This window comes from Heterodontus francisci, chromosome 11 (genome assembly GCF_036365525.1).
Source record: "Heterodontus francisci isolate sHetFra1 chromosome 11, sHetFra1.hap1, whole genome shotgun sequence".
Classification (NCBI taxonomy): domain Eukaryota; kingdom Metazoa; phylum Chordata; class Chondrichthyes; order Heterodontiformes; family Heterodontidae; genus Heterodontus; species Heterodontus francisci.
This window is the reverse complement of record NC_090381.1, coordinates 26,931,291-26,946,430: the sequence shown is the minus strand read 5'-3', so window position 1 is coordinate 26,946,430 and position 15,140 is coordinate 26,931,291. Positions and strand designations below refer to the sequence as shown.

General features: G+C 46.3%; 1 protein-coding gene across 2 annotated transcripts in view; it reads left to right on the top strand.

Moving 5' to 3' along the window:
- Nucleotides 1-15,140, top strand: part of gpc5b (glypican 5b) — a 687,302-nt gene that overhangs the window by 207,139 nt on the left and 465,023 nt on the right. For both annotated transcript variants that reach the window (XM_068041839.1, XM_068041840.1), the window contains exon 4: nt 9,103-9,236. In XM_068041839.1, the coding sequence (XP_067897940.1) occupies nt 9,103-9,236 (134 nt within the window). The remainder of the gene's footprint in view (nt 1-9,102; nt 9,237-15,140) is intronic.

Sequence of the window (15,140 nt, the reverse complement as noted above, 5' to 3'; positions counted from 1 at the left end):
ACATCCCATCGTAGTGCCCCGTCTATTGCCTGTGCTGAGATCACCTCAGCACAGAGCATGTGCCAGGGTCAGTATTCCACTTGGGGTGGCTTTTTCACCCGGTGGACCTTTGGCAACTCAGCTCCTCTTCTTGAATGTAAACCCAACACGATACAGCAAGAGCTTCAGAATATATTCCAAATAAGAACAAGTGGTTGAGGAGAAAACATATGTTCCATATTTATTTGACTGTCACACAGCGTACCAGCCTTATCCTAATAAATAGCCAATAAACTGCCTTTTGATGCACTCATTATTTATGTGAGTTTGGCAGACTGACCTCTGATGCTGGGAGTGTTTGGGACCCGACCTGGTATTGTTGACATGACACTAATGCTTTCTTCTCCATCACTGTGACAGTGTGATTTGGCAAGGCTAGCACTTTTGCAATGGAATAAACCCTTGTCTGGAATGTTCTGTTGATTTAATTATTTCAAATGAGATGTTTTTGGGCTTCTTTGGCTCCTGGATCAGTCTGCTGTAAAGATTCCATGTTGGCTGTCTGGGAATACTCATAGGAAAATGCTCTCTGCTTTCACATGAAGCTGACCATCTGACTCTTTACCACGGAGCCTTGCCTGCTGTGGTGTATTTTGCGAAATCAAGGTTATGCTCCCCGTGATTTTGCTCCTCCAGTGGATAATAACTTGTGGGAAGCATGCCTGCAATTTACGAAAGTGCCTCTGTGTTTTGTTAAATATATTTTTTGAGGAGTCATTTTTGAAACATTGAAGAAATGTTAAACTTTGGGGTTTTCAAAGGGGGTGATGTAAAGGCCACTTGACTTTGAAAAACAGTCCTTGGCAATTTTTTTTTTAAAGGGGCACTGAGAGGTCTTGTGAGGAAAACAAGCCTTTCCGGGAAACCACCTGACTTCCAGCATTAACAATGAGCCTTTCCGGGAAACCACCTGACTTCCAGCTCAATAAACAACAGAGAACTTTTGACACCTGGAGAAATCGTTTACAAAGAAGTTACAGGTCAAGATTGAAGCAGCTCAAAAGGTTGACCTCCTGTTGTCAGTTTGGCTTTTGAATTGTTTTGAGTTGGGGTTGAACTATATAAAAAGGGAGAGAACAGAACTTCTAAGGAGAGAAGAGAACTTCCAAGGAGAGAAGAGAATTCCCAAGGAAGGAGAGAAGATCACAACCCAGTTCAGCTTTTTAGCACCTCTCTTAAAGACCCTGAAAAGTCCACTGTGTCAACTCATCTCATCTCCTGTCTTTGAAGAAAAGCCTGCTAAATTAATTCTCAATGCTGCCTGAAAAGAACTGTTCTAAAAGATCCCATGACCCATCTACATGTACTTGGAGGCCAGATTGTATGCCAGTTTTGGAACAAGCATATCACATCTGCTGTTTCTTCAAGAATGAGCGAGTATTTAGCCCAAGTGTTTTCTTGTCTGTAATAGAGCTCTAAAAACAAAAATCCCTTTTTTTCTGGTTGGTGAGTTTGAGGTAAAAAGGGAACTTTAATATTTCAATCTGTGTGTTTGTGCTTTACTTCATTACTGGTTAGGACTTGTTTTATAATAAACTGATAATTTTGTTGTTTATTAAAGAAACCTGGTTGGTGTGTTTTATTCTGGGATAAAAATAGAGTCTAAGATTCACCGTATCTGTCAGTGGGAAAATTTTTAAATATACATTGTGACCCCTGGAGAAGTGGAACTAGAATAAACAGTGCACTCCTCCTGCTTCGGTCATAAAAATGTGCAGTAATGGGGGACAGAGGGTTCATGCTGGGAGGGTACATTTGGAGAATCGACCCCATGCTGTTCAGTTTTATGCAAAGCGTCAGTTTGCTATTTGACTGGGAGGGACATCACACATCCCATCTTCATCTACACAAGTGCACTTCTACCAGGGGTCACCAGATAGCAATAAGATACAGGAACCTTATCTGATATTTTCTAGCCCAGGGACTTGAGATCAATTGCAGCATACCTATTGCCCATCTACTGAGATGTGTTAGTCGTAGCTCAATGGTAGCACTGTTGCCTCTGAGCTTAGCTTGGTGAACCTGCTCACATCATGTCGCCCACCCGGTCCCAACTCTTGTCCCAGGATGCAATCTGTTAGGAGAGGGGAAAACAACCATAGGCCAATTTAGGAGAAAAGTCTGGGAAATTCCTCTCCGACACCCTTAAGCAAGCAAGGTCCAGGAGAACACAGTCACTGGCAGGCACCTCTTTCTCTGCTATCCTATCCACTTTCTATACCCTGAGATGTCTTCGACTTGCAGAACTCATCCTTTTGGACGCTTGCAGTGAATCTGTACAACCGCACATACTGACAACTTAGAGGTCAATGACTTTGCAAGCAGAATAATGTTCTGACAGCTAGCTTAACTCTGTGCTTATGTAGTTTGTACTGATGTGCCAGTCTAGGCTCGGTGGTAGCACTGTCTGAGTAAGAAGGTTGTGAGTTCATGACATCAGAGGCGAATGAACATGATTTAGTTTGACACTCCCGTGTGCTATTGAGAGAGCGCTGCTGCACTGTTGGAGCTGCTGTCTTTCAGATGAGATGTTAAACCAGGACCCCATCTGCCCTCTCGAGCGGATGTAAAAGATGCCATGGAATAGTTTGTAGAAAAGCAGGAGAGCAATTATTTGATAAGATTGTAACTGTATTCATCAAAATGCTTTGCACCATTTCCCTCAAGGAAAGTCATAGGATGTTCTGGCACAGATGTAGGCCATGCGTCCCATTAGTTTGTATTGGTGAAATCCTTCAAATGGGTGACTTGCTTCAATCCCATTGTGCTGCTCACTCTGCACAGCCTTTAATATTTCTATTTTTGAGTTCCCTTTTAAAAAAGTTTGTACTATGCATCAACAATGGGTTGTGACATAAAGTTCCATTTTCTAACCATCCTCTGTGCAAAGACATTTTTTCTAACCTCCTCATTAATTCTTTTCCTTATTTTTGTCACATCCCTGCTGCCTTATTACTGTCTCGCTGACCAGTGAAAACAACCCAGCACTATTTCGCGCATCAGAATCTTGAAGACTTCAATCAGGTCATCCCATAACCTTAAATGACACCACTTTCTGTGGCTAACAATGTTCCTTTCAACAAAGCCCTTTAGTTTCAGAAATATCATGTAGTTTCATGATGTTGCCAAGATTTTCTTGACCAAAAGTTCATGATAATTATGTGCCTAAAATGTGTTTATTTCACATTCACATAAAAAAAAACTAGGGTCATAAAATGGCCATTGTGAAGACAATCTGCTACTACAGCTGCTGCTGTCGATCTGAGAGATTGAGGTCCAAGGAACATCTACTTTTCTCGCCCAGTGAGGAAGCACTGTTCGTGAATACACTGCCCAATATGGTTCTCGGTCATAGATAACCACGAACCTTCACTCGTTTCTCAATCTGTGCTGAATTAGCTGCTGGAATTACAGCGGTGCCATAGTGGCTTCAACACCTCTACTTAGAGATGGATAAACTTAGCTGGAGTCCCTTCTCCTGATCGTTGTCCTTGGTCTCCTGTTGGGAAACAGATGTTGTGGGTGTGAGCTGAGATCAGGACTGAGCTGTAATGTTCTCCACAGTTGAATAACTTGCCAGCACTGATTGTCTAGGTTCATACCTGAATAGCCACATGGCTGAGGTCGCAGAGGGTTACTGCCATTGCTTGTGGAACTGTCCACCAACTTGAGTATTCAGGAGAAGACAAGAGGATCCTTTTGGTGCATTAATACAACCTCTGCTCTAGATTCCCTCCCAAATACTCCATTCCCGTGTGTCCAGTCCTCTGTTTATCTCCCCTCCCTTTGATCCAGTATTAGTGGCAGTTACTTCAGCTGCTTCGATTCTGCTCTTTGCAAATCCCTCCATAAACCACTCTGCCTCTACGTCCCTGTCTCCTCTTTGTAAACTTCCTAAAAACCCAGTTCCTTGACCTAGCGTTTCATTCCCTCTCCTAGTTGCACCCCCTTCCCTGACACTTCATCTTGATGCATTCCTCCTCTTTGTGAAGGAGCTTTGGATGTTTCTTTTTTTAGTTAAATGGACAGTATAAATCAGGGGTGTCCAACCTTTTCACGTGGGGGACCACACAGCAATTTATGTCTCACATAGGGGGGCGATGAGACAATTTCAGAAAGATAAAGGCATTGAAAATTTATCTGACTATTAATCAAAACAACAACAATTCTTTTTTTATTCATTCATGGGATGTGGGCGTCACTGGCTATGCCAGCATTTATTGCCCATCCCGAATTGCCCTTGAGAAGGTGGTGGTGAGCTGCCTTCTTGAACCACTGCAGTCCATGTGAGGTAGGTACACCCACAGTGCTGTTAGGAAGGGAGTTCCAGGATTTTGACCCAGCGACAGTGAAGGAATGGCGATATAGTTGCAAGTCAGGATGGTGTGTGACTTGGAGGGGAACTTGCAGATGGTGATGTTCCCATGCATCTGCTGCTCTTGTCCTTCGACGTGGTAGAGGTCGTGGGTTTGGAAGGTGCTGTCTAAGGAGCCTTGGTACGTTGCTGCAGTACGTCTTGTAGATGGTACACACTGCTGCCACTGTGCGTCGGTGGTGGAGGGAGTGAATGTTTGTAGATGGTGTGCCAATCAAGCGGGCTGCTTTGTTCTGGATGGTGTCGATCTTCTTGAGTGTTGTTGGAGCTGCACCCATCCAGGCAAGTGGAGAGTATTCCATCACACTCCTGACTTGTGCCTTGTAGATAGTGGACAGGCATTGGGGAGTCAGGAGGTGAGTTACTCGCCGCAGGATTCCTAGCCGAGGACCTGCTCTTGTAGCCACGGTATTTATATGGCTACTCCAGTTCAGTTTCTGGTCAATGGTTGCCCCCAAGATGTTGATAGTTGGGGATTCAGCGATGGTAATGCCATTGACTGTCAAGGGGAGATGGTTAGATTCTCTCTTGTTGGAGATGGTCATTGCCTGGCACTTGTGTGGCACGAATGTTACATGCCACTTATCAGCCCAAGCCTGGATATTGTCCAGGTCTTGCTGCATTTCTACACGGACTGCTTCAGTATTTGAGGAGTCGCGAATGGTGCTGAACATTGTGCAATCATCAGCGAACATCCCCACTTCTGACCTTCTGATTGAGGGAAGGTCATTGATGAAGCAGCTGAAGATGGTTGGGCCTTGGACACTACCCTGAGGAACTCCTGCAGTGATGTCCTGGAGCTCAGATGATTGACCTCCAACAACCACAACCATCTTCCTTTGCGCTAGGTATGACTCCAACCAGCAGAGAGTTTTCCCCCTGATTCCCATTGACTCCAGTTTTGATAGGGCTCCTTGATGCAATTCTCGGTCAAATGCTGCCTTGATGTCAAGGGCAGTCACTCTCACCTCACCTCTTGAGTTCAGTTCTTTTGTCCATGTTTGAACTAAGGCTGTAATGAGGTCAGGAGCTGAGTGGCCCTGGCGGAATCCAAACTGAGCATCACTGAGCAGGTTATTGCTAAGCAAGTGCTGCTTGATGGCACTGTTGATGACTCCTTCTATCACTTTACTGATGATTGAGAGTAGATTGATGGGGCAGTAATTGGCCGGGTTGGACTTGTCCTGCTTTTTGTGTACAGGACATACCTGGGCAATTTTCTACATTTCCGGGTAGATGCCAGTGTTGTAGCTATACTGGAACAGCTTGGCTAGGGGTGCGGCAAGTTCTGGAGCACAGGTCTTCAGTACTATTGCTGAAATGTTGACAGGGCCAATAGCTTTTGCAGTATCCAGTGCCTTCAATCATTTCCTGATATCACGCGGAGTGAATCGAATTGGCTGAAGTCTGGCATCTGTAATGCAGGGGACTTCAGGAGGAGGCTGAGATGGATCATCAACTGGCACTTCTGGCTGAAGATTGTTGCAAATGCTTCTGCCTTATCTTTCGCACTGATGTGCTGGGCTCCTCCATCATTGACGATGGGGATATTTGTGGAGCCACCTCCTCCAGTTAGTTGTTTAATTGTCCATCACCATTCACGACTGGATGTGGCAGGACTGCAGAGCTTAGATCTGATCCGTTGATTATGGGATCGCTTAGCTCTGTCTATCGCATACTGCTTATGCAGTTTGGCATGCAAGTAGTCCTGGGTTGTAGCTTCGGCAGGTTGACACCTCATTTTGAGGTATGCCTGGTGCTGCTCCTGGCATGCCCTCCTGCACTCTTCATTGAACCAGGGTTGGTCTCCTGGCTTGATGGTAATGGTAGAGTGGGGGATATGCCAGGCCATGAGGTTACAGATTGTGGTTGAGTACAATTCTGCTGCTGCTGATGGCCCACAGCGCCTCATGGATGCCCAGTTTTGCATTGCTAAATCTTTTCGAAATCTATCCCATTTAGCACAGTGATAATGCCACACAACACGATGGACAGTATCCTCAATGTGAAGGCGGGACTTCGTCTCCACAAGGACTGTGCGGTGATCACTCCTACCAATACTATCATGGACAGATGCATCTGCAGCAGACAGATTGGTGAGGACGAGGTCAAGTATGTTTTCCCCTCTTGTTGACTCCCTCACCACCTGCCGCATACCCAGTCTAGCAGATATGTCCTTTAGGACTCGGCCAGCTCGCTCAGTAGTGGTGCTTCCAAGCCACTCTTGGTGATGGACATTGAAGACCCCCACCTAGAGTATATTCTGTGCCTTTGCCACCCTCAGTGCTTCCTCCAAGTGCTGTTCAACATGGAGGAGTACTGAATCATCAGCCGAGGGGGTGGGGGGGATGGTAATCAGCAGGAGGTTTCCTTGTCCATGTTTGACCTGATGCCATGAGACTTCATGAGATCCACAGTCGATGTTGAGGACTCCCTGGGCAACTCCCTCCCTACTGTATACCACTGTGCCACCACCTCTGCTGGGTCTGTCCTGCCGGTGGGACAGGACATACCCAGGGATAGTGATTGCGGTGTTTGGGACATTGTCGTTAAGGTATGATTCCGTGAGTATGACTATGTCAGGCTGTTGCTTGACTAGTCTGTGGGACAACTCTCCCAACTTTGGCACAAGCCCCCAGATGTTAGTAAGGAGGGCTTTGCAGGGTCGACAGGGTTGGGTTTGCCGTTGTCGCTTCCGGTGCCTAGGTCCAGTTTCATTTCATTTTATTGACTTCGTAGCAGTTAGGTGCAACTGAGTGGCTTGCTGGGCCATTTCAGAGGGCATGTAAGAGTTAACCAAATTGCTGTGGGCCTGGAGTCACATGTAGGCCAGACCAGGTAAGGACAGCAGATTTCCTTCCCTGAAGGACATTAGTGAACCAGATGGGTTTTTACAACAATCGACAATGGTTTCATGGTTTCATTGGACTAGCATTTAATTCCAGATTTATTAATTTAATTCAAATTCCACCTTCTGCTGTGGTCAGATTCGAACCCATGTCTCCAGATCAATACCCTGGGTCTCTGGGTTACTAGTCCAGTGATAATACCACCACGCTACCGCCTCCCCCAAATGAGCATTTTTGTGCCGAAGCTTTAAATGAGAAGATTAATTTATTGACTTACTGTCTCATCACTATGTTGGACACTGATTTAGTGAGATACCTGGCATTTTTTTGCTTGCACAAGTAGTCAGTATTTGCCCACACACTTGTAGCGATGCAAATTATTCTGGATAGATGGGCGGCACAGTGGTGCAGTGGTTAGCACTGCAGCCTCACAGCTCCAGCGACCCGGGTTCAATTCTGGGAACTGCCTGTGTGGAGTTTGCAAGTTCTCCCTGTGTCTGCGTGGGTTTTCTCCGGGTGCTCCGGTTTCCTCCCACAAGCCAAAAGACTTGCAGGTTGGTTGGTAAATTGGCCATTATAAATTGCCCCTCGTATAGGTAGGTGGTAGGGAAATATAGGGACAGGTGGGGATGTGGTAGGAATATGGGATTAGTGTAGGATTAGTATAAATGGGTGGTTGATGGTCGGCACAGACTCGGTGGGCTGAAGGGCCTGTTTCAGTGTTGTATCTCTAAACTAAACTAAAATCTGTCAGGAATGATCTTGGTCACTCTCTCTCCCTCTCTTTCTCTGTCTCTTTTTCTGTCTCTCTCTTTCTCTCTGTTCCTCCCTCTCTGTGTTCCCCCTCTCTGTGTTGCCCCCCCCCATGTTGTTTCCCCCTCTCTGTGTTGTTCCCTCTCTCTCTGTGTTGTCCTCGCTCTCTGTGTCCCCCCCTTTCTCTGTCCCCCTTTTTATGTGTCCTCTGTCTCTCCCTTTGACAGTGGCAGGGAACAGGAGTGCTCAGCACAGCATATTTGTGGTTGGTCAGTTTTTTACAAAAACTCGCACTGTCAGTTTCACAGCTGACAGGTGCTGACGTTGGCAACAGCGGTTTCTGACTTCAGACACATTCTGAGTTTTCTGGCGAACTTTAGAAAAAAGTCAGAATCTGCTGGAAAACCCCAATCTGTCCGAAGTTCAGAAACCACTGTTGCTGATGTCAGCACCTGTCAGCTGAGAAACTGACAGTGCAATATTTTAGAAAGCTGGTCCGGAAGAGGAAGACAATGGAAAATTTCTCATCTCTGAAATACATCCTTGGGCCAGATGGAAACCTTTGGTGGGCTGGATTCTTGCCCACGGGCTGTATGTTGGACAACCCTGGTATAAATGCAGTTTCCTTTAATGGCCACCTACAGGCTTCTTTACAACCAATATGTAAGGCATGAAAGCATAGTTATTTAGAAATGAGAGCATGAAGGAGCCAAAAGGTAACTTAAAGGCACTCACAATGGATGGTTGAATGCTAAAGATTTGAGGAAATTAATCTGGGGAGAATCTGGAGGTACTGAGTGAACAGCAGTTGAGCGTTTACCCATTCAGTTTGGTATTTTGACTTTGCACCCATTCAGCTTTCACACTGTGGAGTTTATTATTTCCATGCCTGTCACTGACAGTTCTCTGAAGTTTTCAGCATTCCTGACTGAAAGATGAATTGCAAAATGGCAACGTTAAGAACAAAAAAGATGTTAAGCTCAGCCACAATTCCGCTGTAACTTTGCACCATGCTTCACTTGCAGTGAAGCTCCCTCTTTATTTACGAAAAGGAATTGAATGCTTCTGTGTGCTTTTGTGTTGCAGGTGAGTAAGGTTTGTGGCCAGCCCCAAGAGAGAGCAATAACTACATTGCTGGACAGTGTGGTGCGGATCCCAGCCACGGCCAGCTTCAAACCGCAGACTGTGACCCAGTTTGCCAACCTGACTCAGAGAAGAAGGTAAGCACACACTGCTGCCAGTAGTGTCTTGTCAATGCAGAGGATTTTTCTTTCCCTTTACGTCATCTATGGTCCTGCATCATTCCCTGTGCAGATGGACAATCAACCGTTGCTCAGCTAGTTGGGAAGTGCATAGGAATGGTTTAATATTGGCCTGCCAGTCACTCTAACTTGTCCCTCGGCCTATGCAGTGAAGTAACTAGGTACCACCTGGTACCCCTCCAGGCACATGACTGAAGTCAGACTATGAGATTCACTGTTTCAACCAAATGTCCCATTGTTGCACTGTGTGTTTGCACAAGGGTGCTCTGTGTCACTGTGCCAGCTTTGAAGGGAAAGCTATTTTATGGGACACCATGATGCATTGAGAGCTGGCATGAAAAGATCCCAGGTTTGACCCCTGGTCTGTGGTGACTTTGCTGATACCCCCCAGCTGCGATTGCAGAACGGAAGCTACAATTGCCTCAGTGACCTTGGGCTAGAAGGAAAAAAATCAGGATTTCCTGCTTTTAATCCTTATACAATGACTCTGTGTATAATGGCTGTGTGCTTGAAGACATTGAGTGAGCCCTTGCTTAGGCTTGACTCTCATTGTCCAAGTTCTCTCTTTGGCCTCCTTATCTCGAGAGACAATAGATAAGCGCCTGGAGGTGGTCAGTGGTTTGTGAAGCAGCGCCTGGAGTGGCTATAAAGGCCAATTCTAGAGTGACAGGCTCTTCCACAGGTGCTGCAGAGAAATTTGTTTGTCGGGGCTGTTACACAGTTGGTTCTCCCCTTGCGCCTCTGTCTTTTTTCCTGCCAACTACTAAGTCTCTTCGACTCGCCACACTTTAGCCCCATCTTTATGGCTGCCCGCCAGCTCTGGTGAACGCTGGCAACTGACTCCCACGACTTGTGATCAATGTCACAGGATTTCATGTCGCGTTTGCAGACGTCTTTAAAGCGGAGTCATGGACGGCCGGTGGGTCTGATACCCGTGGCAAGCTCGCTGTACAATGTGTCTTTGGGGATCCTGCCATCTTCCATGCGGCTCACATGGCCAAGCCATCTCAAGCGCCGCTGACTCAGTCCAAGTTCACAGATGATATATTCACATGGTTGAAGCATCCATGATCAGCTGGAACTTGTGGAACTGTATCCCAGCAAGTGTCAGCTTCAACAGAAGAGTAGACAGGAAAACTGGAGGGAGCACTGAACAGGAGTTTGTATTTTTTTTAAAGTCACAACTGTGTTGAAGAGGCTCGGCAGTGTGGTATTCCACAACAATGTTGCCTGAATGTGCCGTCTCAAGGTGTGCCACACAATACATGATCTCTGAAGCACATTGACTGTTGTCCTGTAGGTAAGTATGCAGCCATTGTGAAACGGGAACATCGCACAGACAGAAGTAAGATCAAATACCAGATAGTCTGTTGTCTTTGATGATTGAAGGAGGAATATTGTCCAGGGCACCAGAGAATTCCAGGTTCATCTTCAACTAGTGCCATGTGAGTTTTAACATTGAAGATCCAGCACAGGCTGATAGGTAGCATGGCCTCCTGCTGTGCTGTATTATGCTATTAGTCTATATGTATTACCCCTATAATATTCAGTAAACTGTTAATACTTATTACCCTAAAAATGAAAATTACCCCAATAATATCTTCTGTAAACCAAAAGTTTTCCAGATGTTTCAGTAGAATGTTTCTGTCTACAGTATCATGGCAGATTGGTGATATTTTCATATTCCGTCCCTTTGAACAGTGAAAAACTCCCAACAATATAATTGTAGGTTCTGTCCTTCCAAACTCTGGCTCTATCTACAGTGAGCAGGTTGAACTTGTTAGCACCAGGGTACCTGGAAAGAAGGAGCTGATCGTGAGATAAATCTTTGATTTCAATGCATGGAAGATCCAAGCAGTAGACAGAGGGTTTAAGATGATGTATCAGCAACTCTATAGGAACAAGAAAGCACATTTGGAGCACTGCCCCTCATGGCATCATTATTATAGTGAAAGGCAGGACTTTACAATGAGCTAAAGTGTTTGAAAAGTGTGAATAGATCAAGTTTTTATTTTGTTAGCCCTGTCCCACAAGCTCTGTCACTGGCTTCAGGGGCTAGAGCTCCATTCATTTGGAGGAAGGTGGAGGGTCTGGAACCCTTTGCAACACAAGATTTGAGGACCCGTTTGCTTCAGTTGAAGGGTAATCACTGTTGTAATGCCGGTGAATGCATCAGCCAAGTTGTGCACAGCAAGGTGTCACAAACAACAAGGAGACCAGTTAACTTGTTTTCTGCTGGTGTTATTTGAGGGATGGATGCTGGCCAAAACACGGGGAGAACTCCCATGCTCTTCTTTGAAAGTTCAGACAGGGCATCGGTTTAACATCTCATCCGAAAGACAACAGCGCTCTCTCAGTACTGCACTGAGGTGTCAGCCTAGATTATATGGGCAAGTGTCTGGATCTTCTGACTCAGTGGCTAAAGTGCTACCACTAAGCCACAGCTAAGACCATTTAACAGACAAATGTGTCAAGCACTGTGCAACATCCCTCCGTTTTAACACAGGCGCTAACCCGTTCATTTTAAATCAGGTAATGCCTCCATTAAAAAGGTGGAGAGAAGAAGTCCAATGCTTATGTTATACTTACATATCAGCACCAGTTACTTTTACGCAATAGGGTCGATTTACTGATAGATGTAGCTGCTGGGCAAGGTTCCCTGCTGGCAGTGTCCACTCATAAAATTGACACCCTTAAATTTTGCCATTGGCCTCCTATTTACCCTAATGGAGTGGCTAATTATGCTTCTTTGTAATCCTGTAGCCTGAATGTCATTTTTAAATTACTGGGACACAGCTAAGAAATTATTATTTATTATTATTTATGGATTATTTACTGCTCTCTATACACTGCAATCCTGTGATTCCCAGTTCCCTGTAGTTAACTCCTTCAGTGTCACTTTCTTTTTGTTTCCTGGTCTTATTTTTTCCCCATACTTTGTCCATGGTCTTGACTGTTACTGGACACTCAGGGTGCATCAACAATCAGGTTAATGGGATCCATGCCCAGGAGCTTCAGCCTAATGTGGGGCCCCCCTTGAGGGGCAGTAAGCCATGTCTAATAGGCAACCTGCCTGTTACAACAGCAACCCCACCCCCCCAACCAACTGACCCTGATCTGTTTTTTATTTGTTCGAGGGATGTGGACGTTGCTGACTAGGCCAGCACTTTTATTGCCCATCCCTAATTGCCCTTAAGAAGGTGGTGGTGAGCTGCCTTCTTGAACTGCTGCAGTCCTTGGGGTGTAGGTACACCCACAGTGCTGCTGGAAGGGAGTTCCAGGATTTTGACCCAGGGACAGTGAAGCAACGGCAATATAATTTCAAGTCAGGATGTTGTGTAGCTTGGAGAGGAAATTGCAGGTGGTGGTGTTCCCGTTCATCTGCTGCCCTTTTCCTTCTAGGTGGTAGGGGGCGCGGGTTTGGAAGGTGCCGTCGAAGGAGCCTTGGTGCATTGCTGCAGTGCATCTTGTAGATGGTACACACTGCTGCCACTGTGTGTCAGTGGTGGAGGGAGTGAATGTTTGTGGATGGGGTGCCAATCAAGCGGGCTGCGTTGTCCTGGATGGTGTCGAGCTTCTTGAGTGTTGTTGGAGCTACACCCATCCAGGCAAGTGTGGTATTCCATCACACTCTTGACTTGTGCCTTGTGGATGGTGGACAGGCACTGGAGAGACAGGAGGTGTGTTAGTCGCCGCAGAATTCCCAACCTCGGACCTGCTCTTGTAGCCTCAGTATTTACGTGGCTGGTCCAGTTCAGTTTCTGGTCAATGGTGACCCTCAGGATATCGATAGTGGGGGATTCAGCAATGATAATGCCATTGAACTTCAAGGGGAGATGGTTAGATTCTCTCTTGTTTGAGATGGTCATTGCCTGACCCTTGTGTGGTGCAAATGTCACTTGCCACTTATCAGTCCAAGCCTGGATGTTGTCCAGATCTTGCTGCATCTGGACATGGGCTGCTTCAGTATCTGAGGAGTCGCAAATGGTGCTGAACATTGTGCAATCATCAGCGAACAACCCCACTTCTGACCTTATGATTGAGGGAAGGTCATTGATGAAACAGCTGAAGATGGTTGGGCCTAGGACATTACCTTGAGGAACTCCTGCAGTGATGTCCTGGGACTGAGATGATTGACCTCCAACAACCACAACCAACTTCCTTTGTGCTAGGTATGACACCAACCAGTGGAGAGTTTTCCCCCTGATTCCCATTGACTCCAGCTTTGCTAGGGCTTCATGATGCCATACTCGGTCAAATGCTGCCTTGATGTCAAGTGCAGTCACTCTCACCTCACCTCTGGAGTTCAGCTCTTTTGTCCATGTTTGGACCAAGGCTGTAATGAGGTCAGGAACAGTGGTGCAGTGGCTAGCACCACAGCCTCACAGCTCCAGCGATCCAGGTTCGATTCTGGGTACTGCCTGTGCGGAGTTTGCAAGTTCTTCCTGTGACCGTGTGGGTTTTCGCCGGGTGCTCCGGTTTCCTCCCACAGCCAAAGACTTGCAGGTTGATAGGTAAATTGGCCATTATAAATTGCCCCGAGTATCGGTAGGTGGTGTGGGGATGTGGTAGGAATATGGGATTAGTATAAATGGGTGGTTGATGGTTGGTACAGACTCGGTGGGCTGAAGGGCCTGTTTCAGTGCTGTATCTCTAAATTAAAAAAAATATTAAAATAAACTGAGAGGCCCTGGCGGAACCCAAACAGAGGGTCAGTGAGCTGATTATTGCTGAGCAAATGCCACTTGATTGCACTGTCGACGACCCCTTCCATCACTTTGTCTTTGGAACTCCCTTCCTCAAAACATGGTAGAAGCAGAGTCTTTGAATATGTTTAAGGCAGAGGTAGATAGTTCTTGATAAGCAAGGTGTTGAAAGGATGTCGGGGGTAGGTGGTAATGTGGAGAAATCAGTTTAGCTATTAACTTATTGAATGGTGGAGCAGGCTCGAGGGGCCGAGTGGCCTACCCTTGCTCCTGGAGCACAGGTCTTCAGTACTATTGCCGGAATGTTGTCAGGGCCCATAGTCTTTGCAGTATCCAATGCCTTCAGTCATTTCTTGATATCATGTGGAGTGAATCGGATTGGCTGAAGCCTGGCATCTGTGATGCTGGGGACCTCAGAAGGAGGCTGAGATGGATCATCCACTCAGCACATCTGGCTGAAGATGGATGCAAATGCTTCAGCCTTATCTTTTGCACTGTTGTGCTGGACTTGCCCATCATTGAGGATGGGGATATTTGTGGAGCCTCCTCCTGTCAGTAGTTTAATTATCCACCACCATTCACGACTGGATGTGATCGGACTGCAGAGCTTAAATCTGATCCGTTGGTTATGGGATCGCTTAGCTCTGTCGATCGCATACTGCTTACGCAGTTTGGCACGCAAGTAGTCCTGTCTTGTAGCTTCACCTGGTTGACCCCTCATTTTGAGGTATGCCTGGTGCTGCTCCTGGCATGCCCTCCTGCACTCTTCATTGAACCAGGGTTGGTCTCCTGGCTTGATGGTAATGGTAGAGTGGGGGATATGCCAGGCCATGAGGTTACAGATTGTGGTTGAGTACAATTCTGCTGCTGTTGATGGCCCACAGCATCTCATGGATGCCCAGTTTTGCATTGCCAGATCTGTTCGAAATCTATCCCATTTAGCATGGTGCCACACAACATGATGGAGGGTATTCACATTGTGAAGGCGGGACTTCGTCTCCACAAGGACTGTGCGGTGGTCACTCCTACCAATACTATCATGGACAGATGCATCTGCGGCAGGCAGATTGGTGAGGATGAGGCCAAATATGTTTTTCCCTCTTGTCGGTTCCCTCACCACCTGCTGCATACCCAGTCTAGCAGATATGTCCTTTAG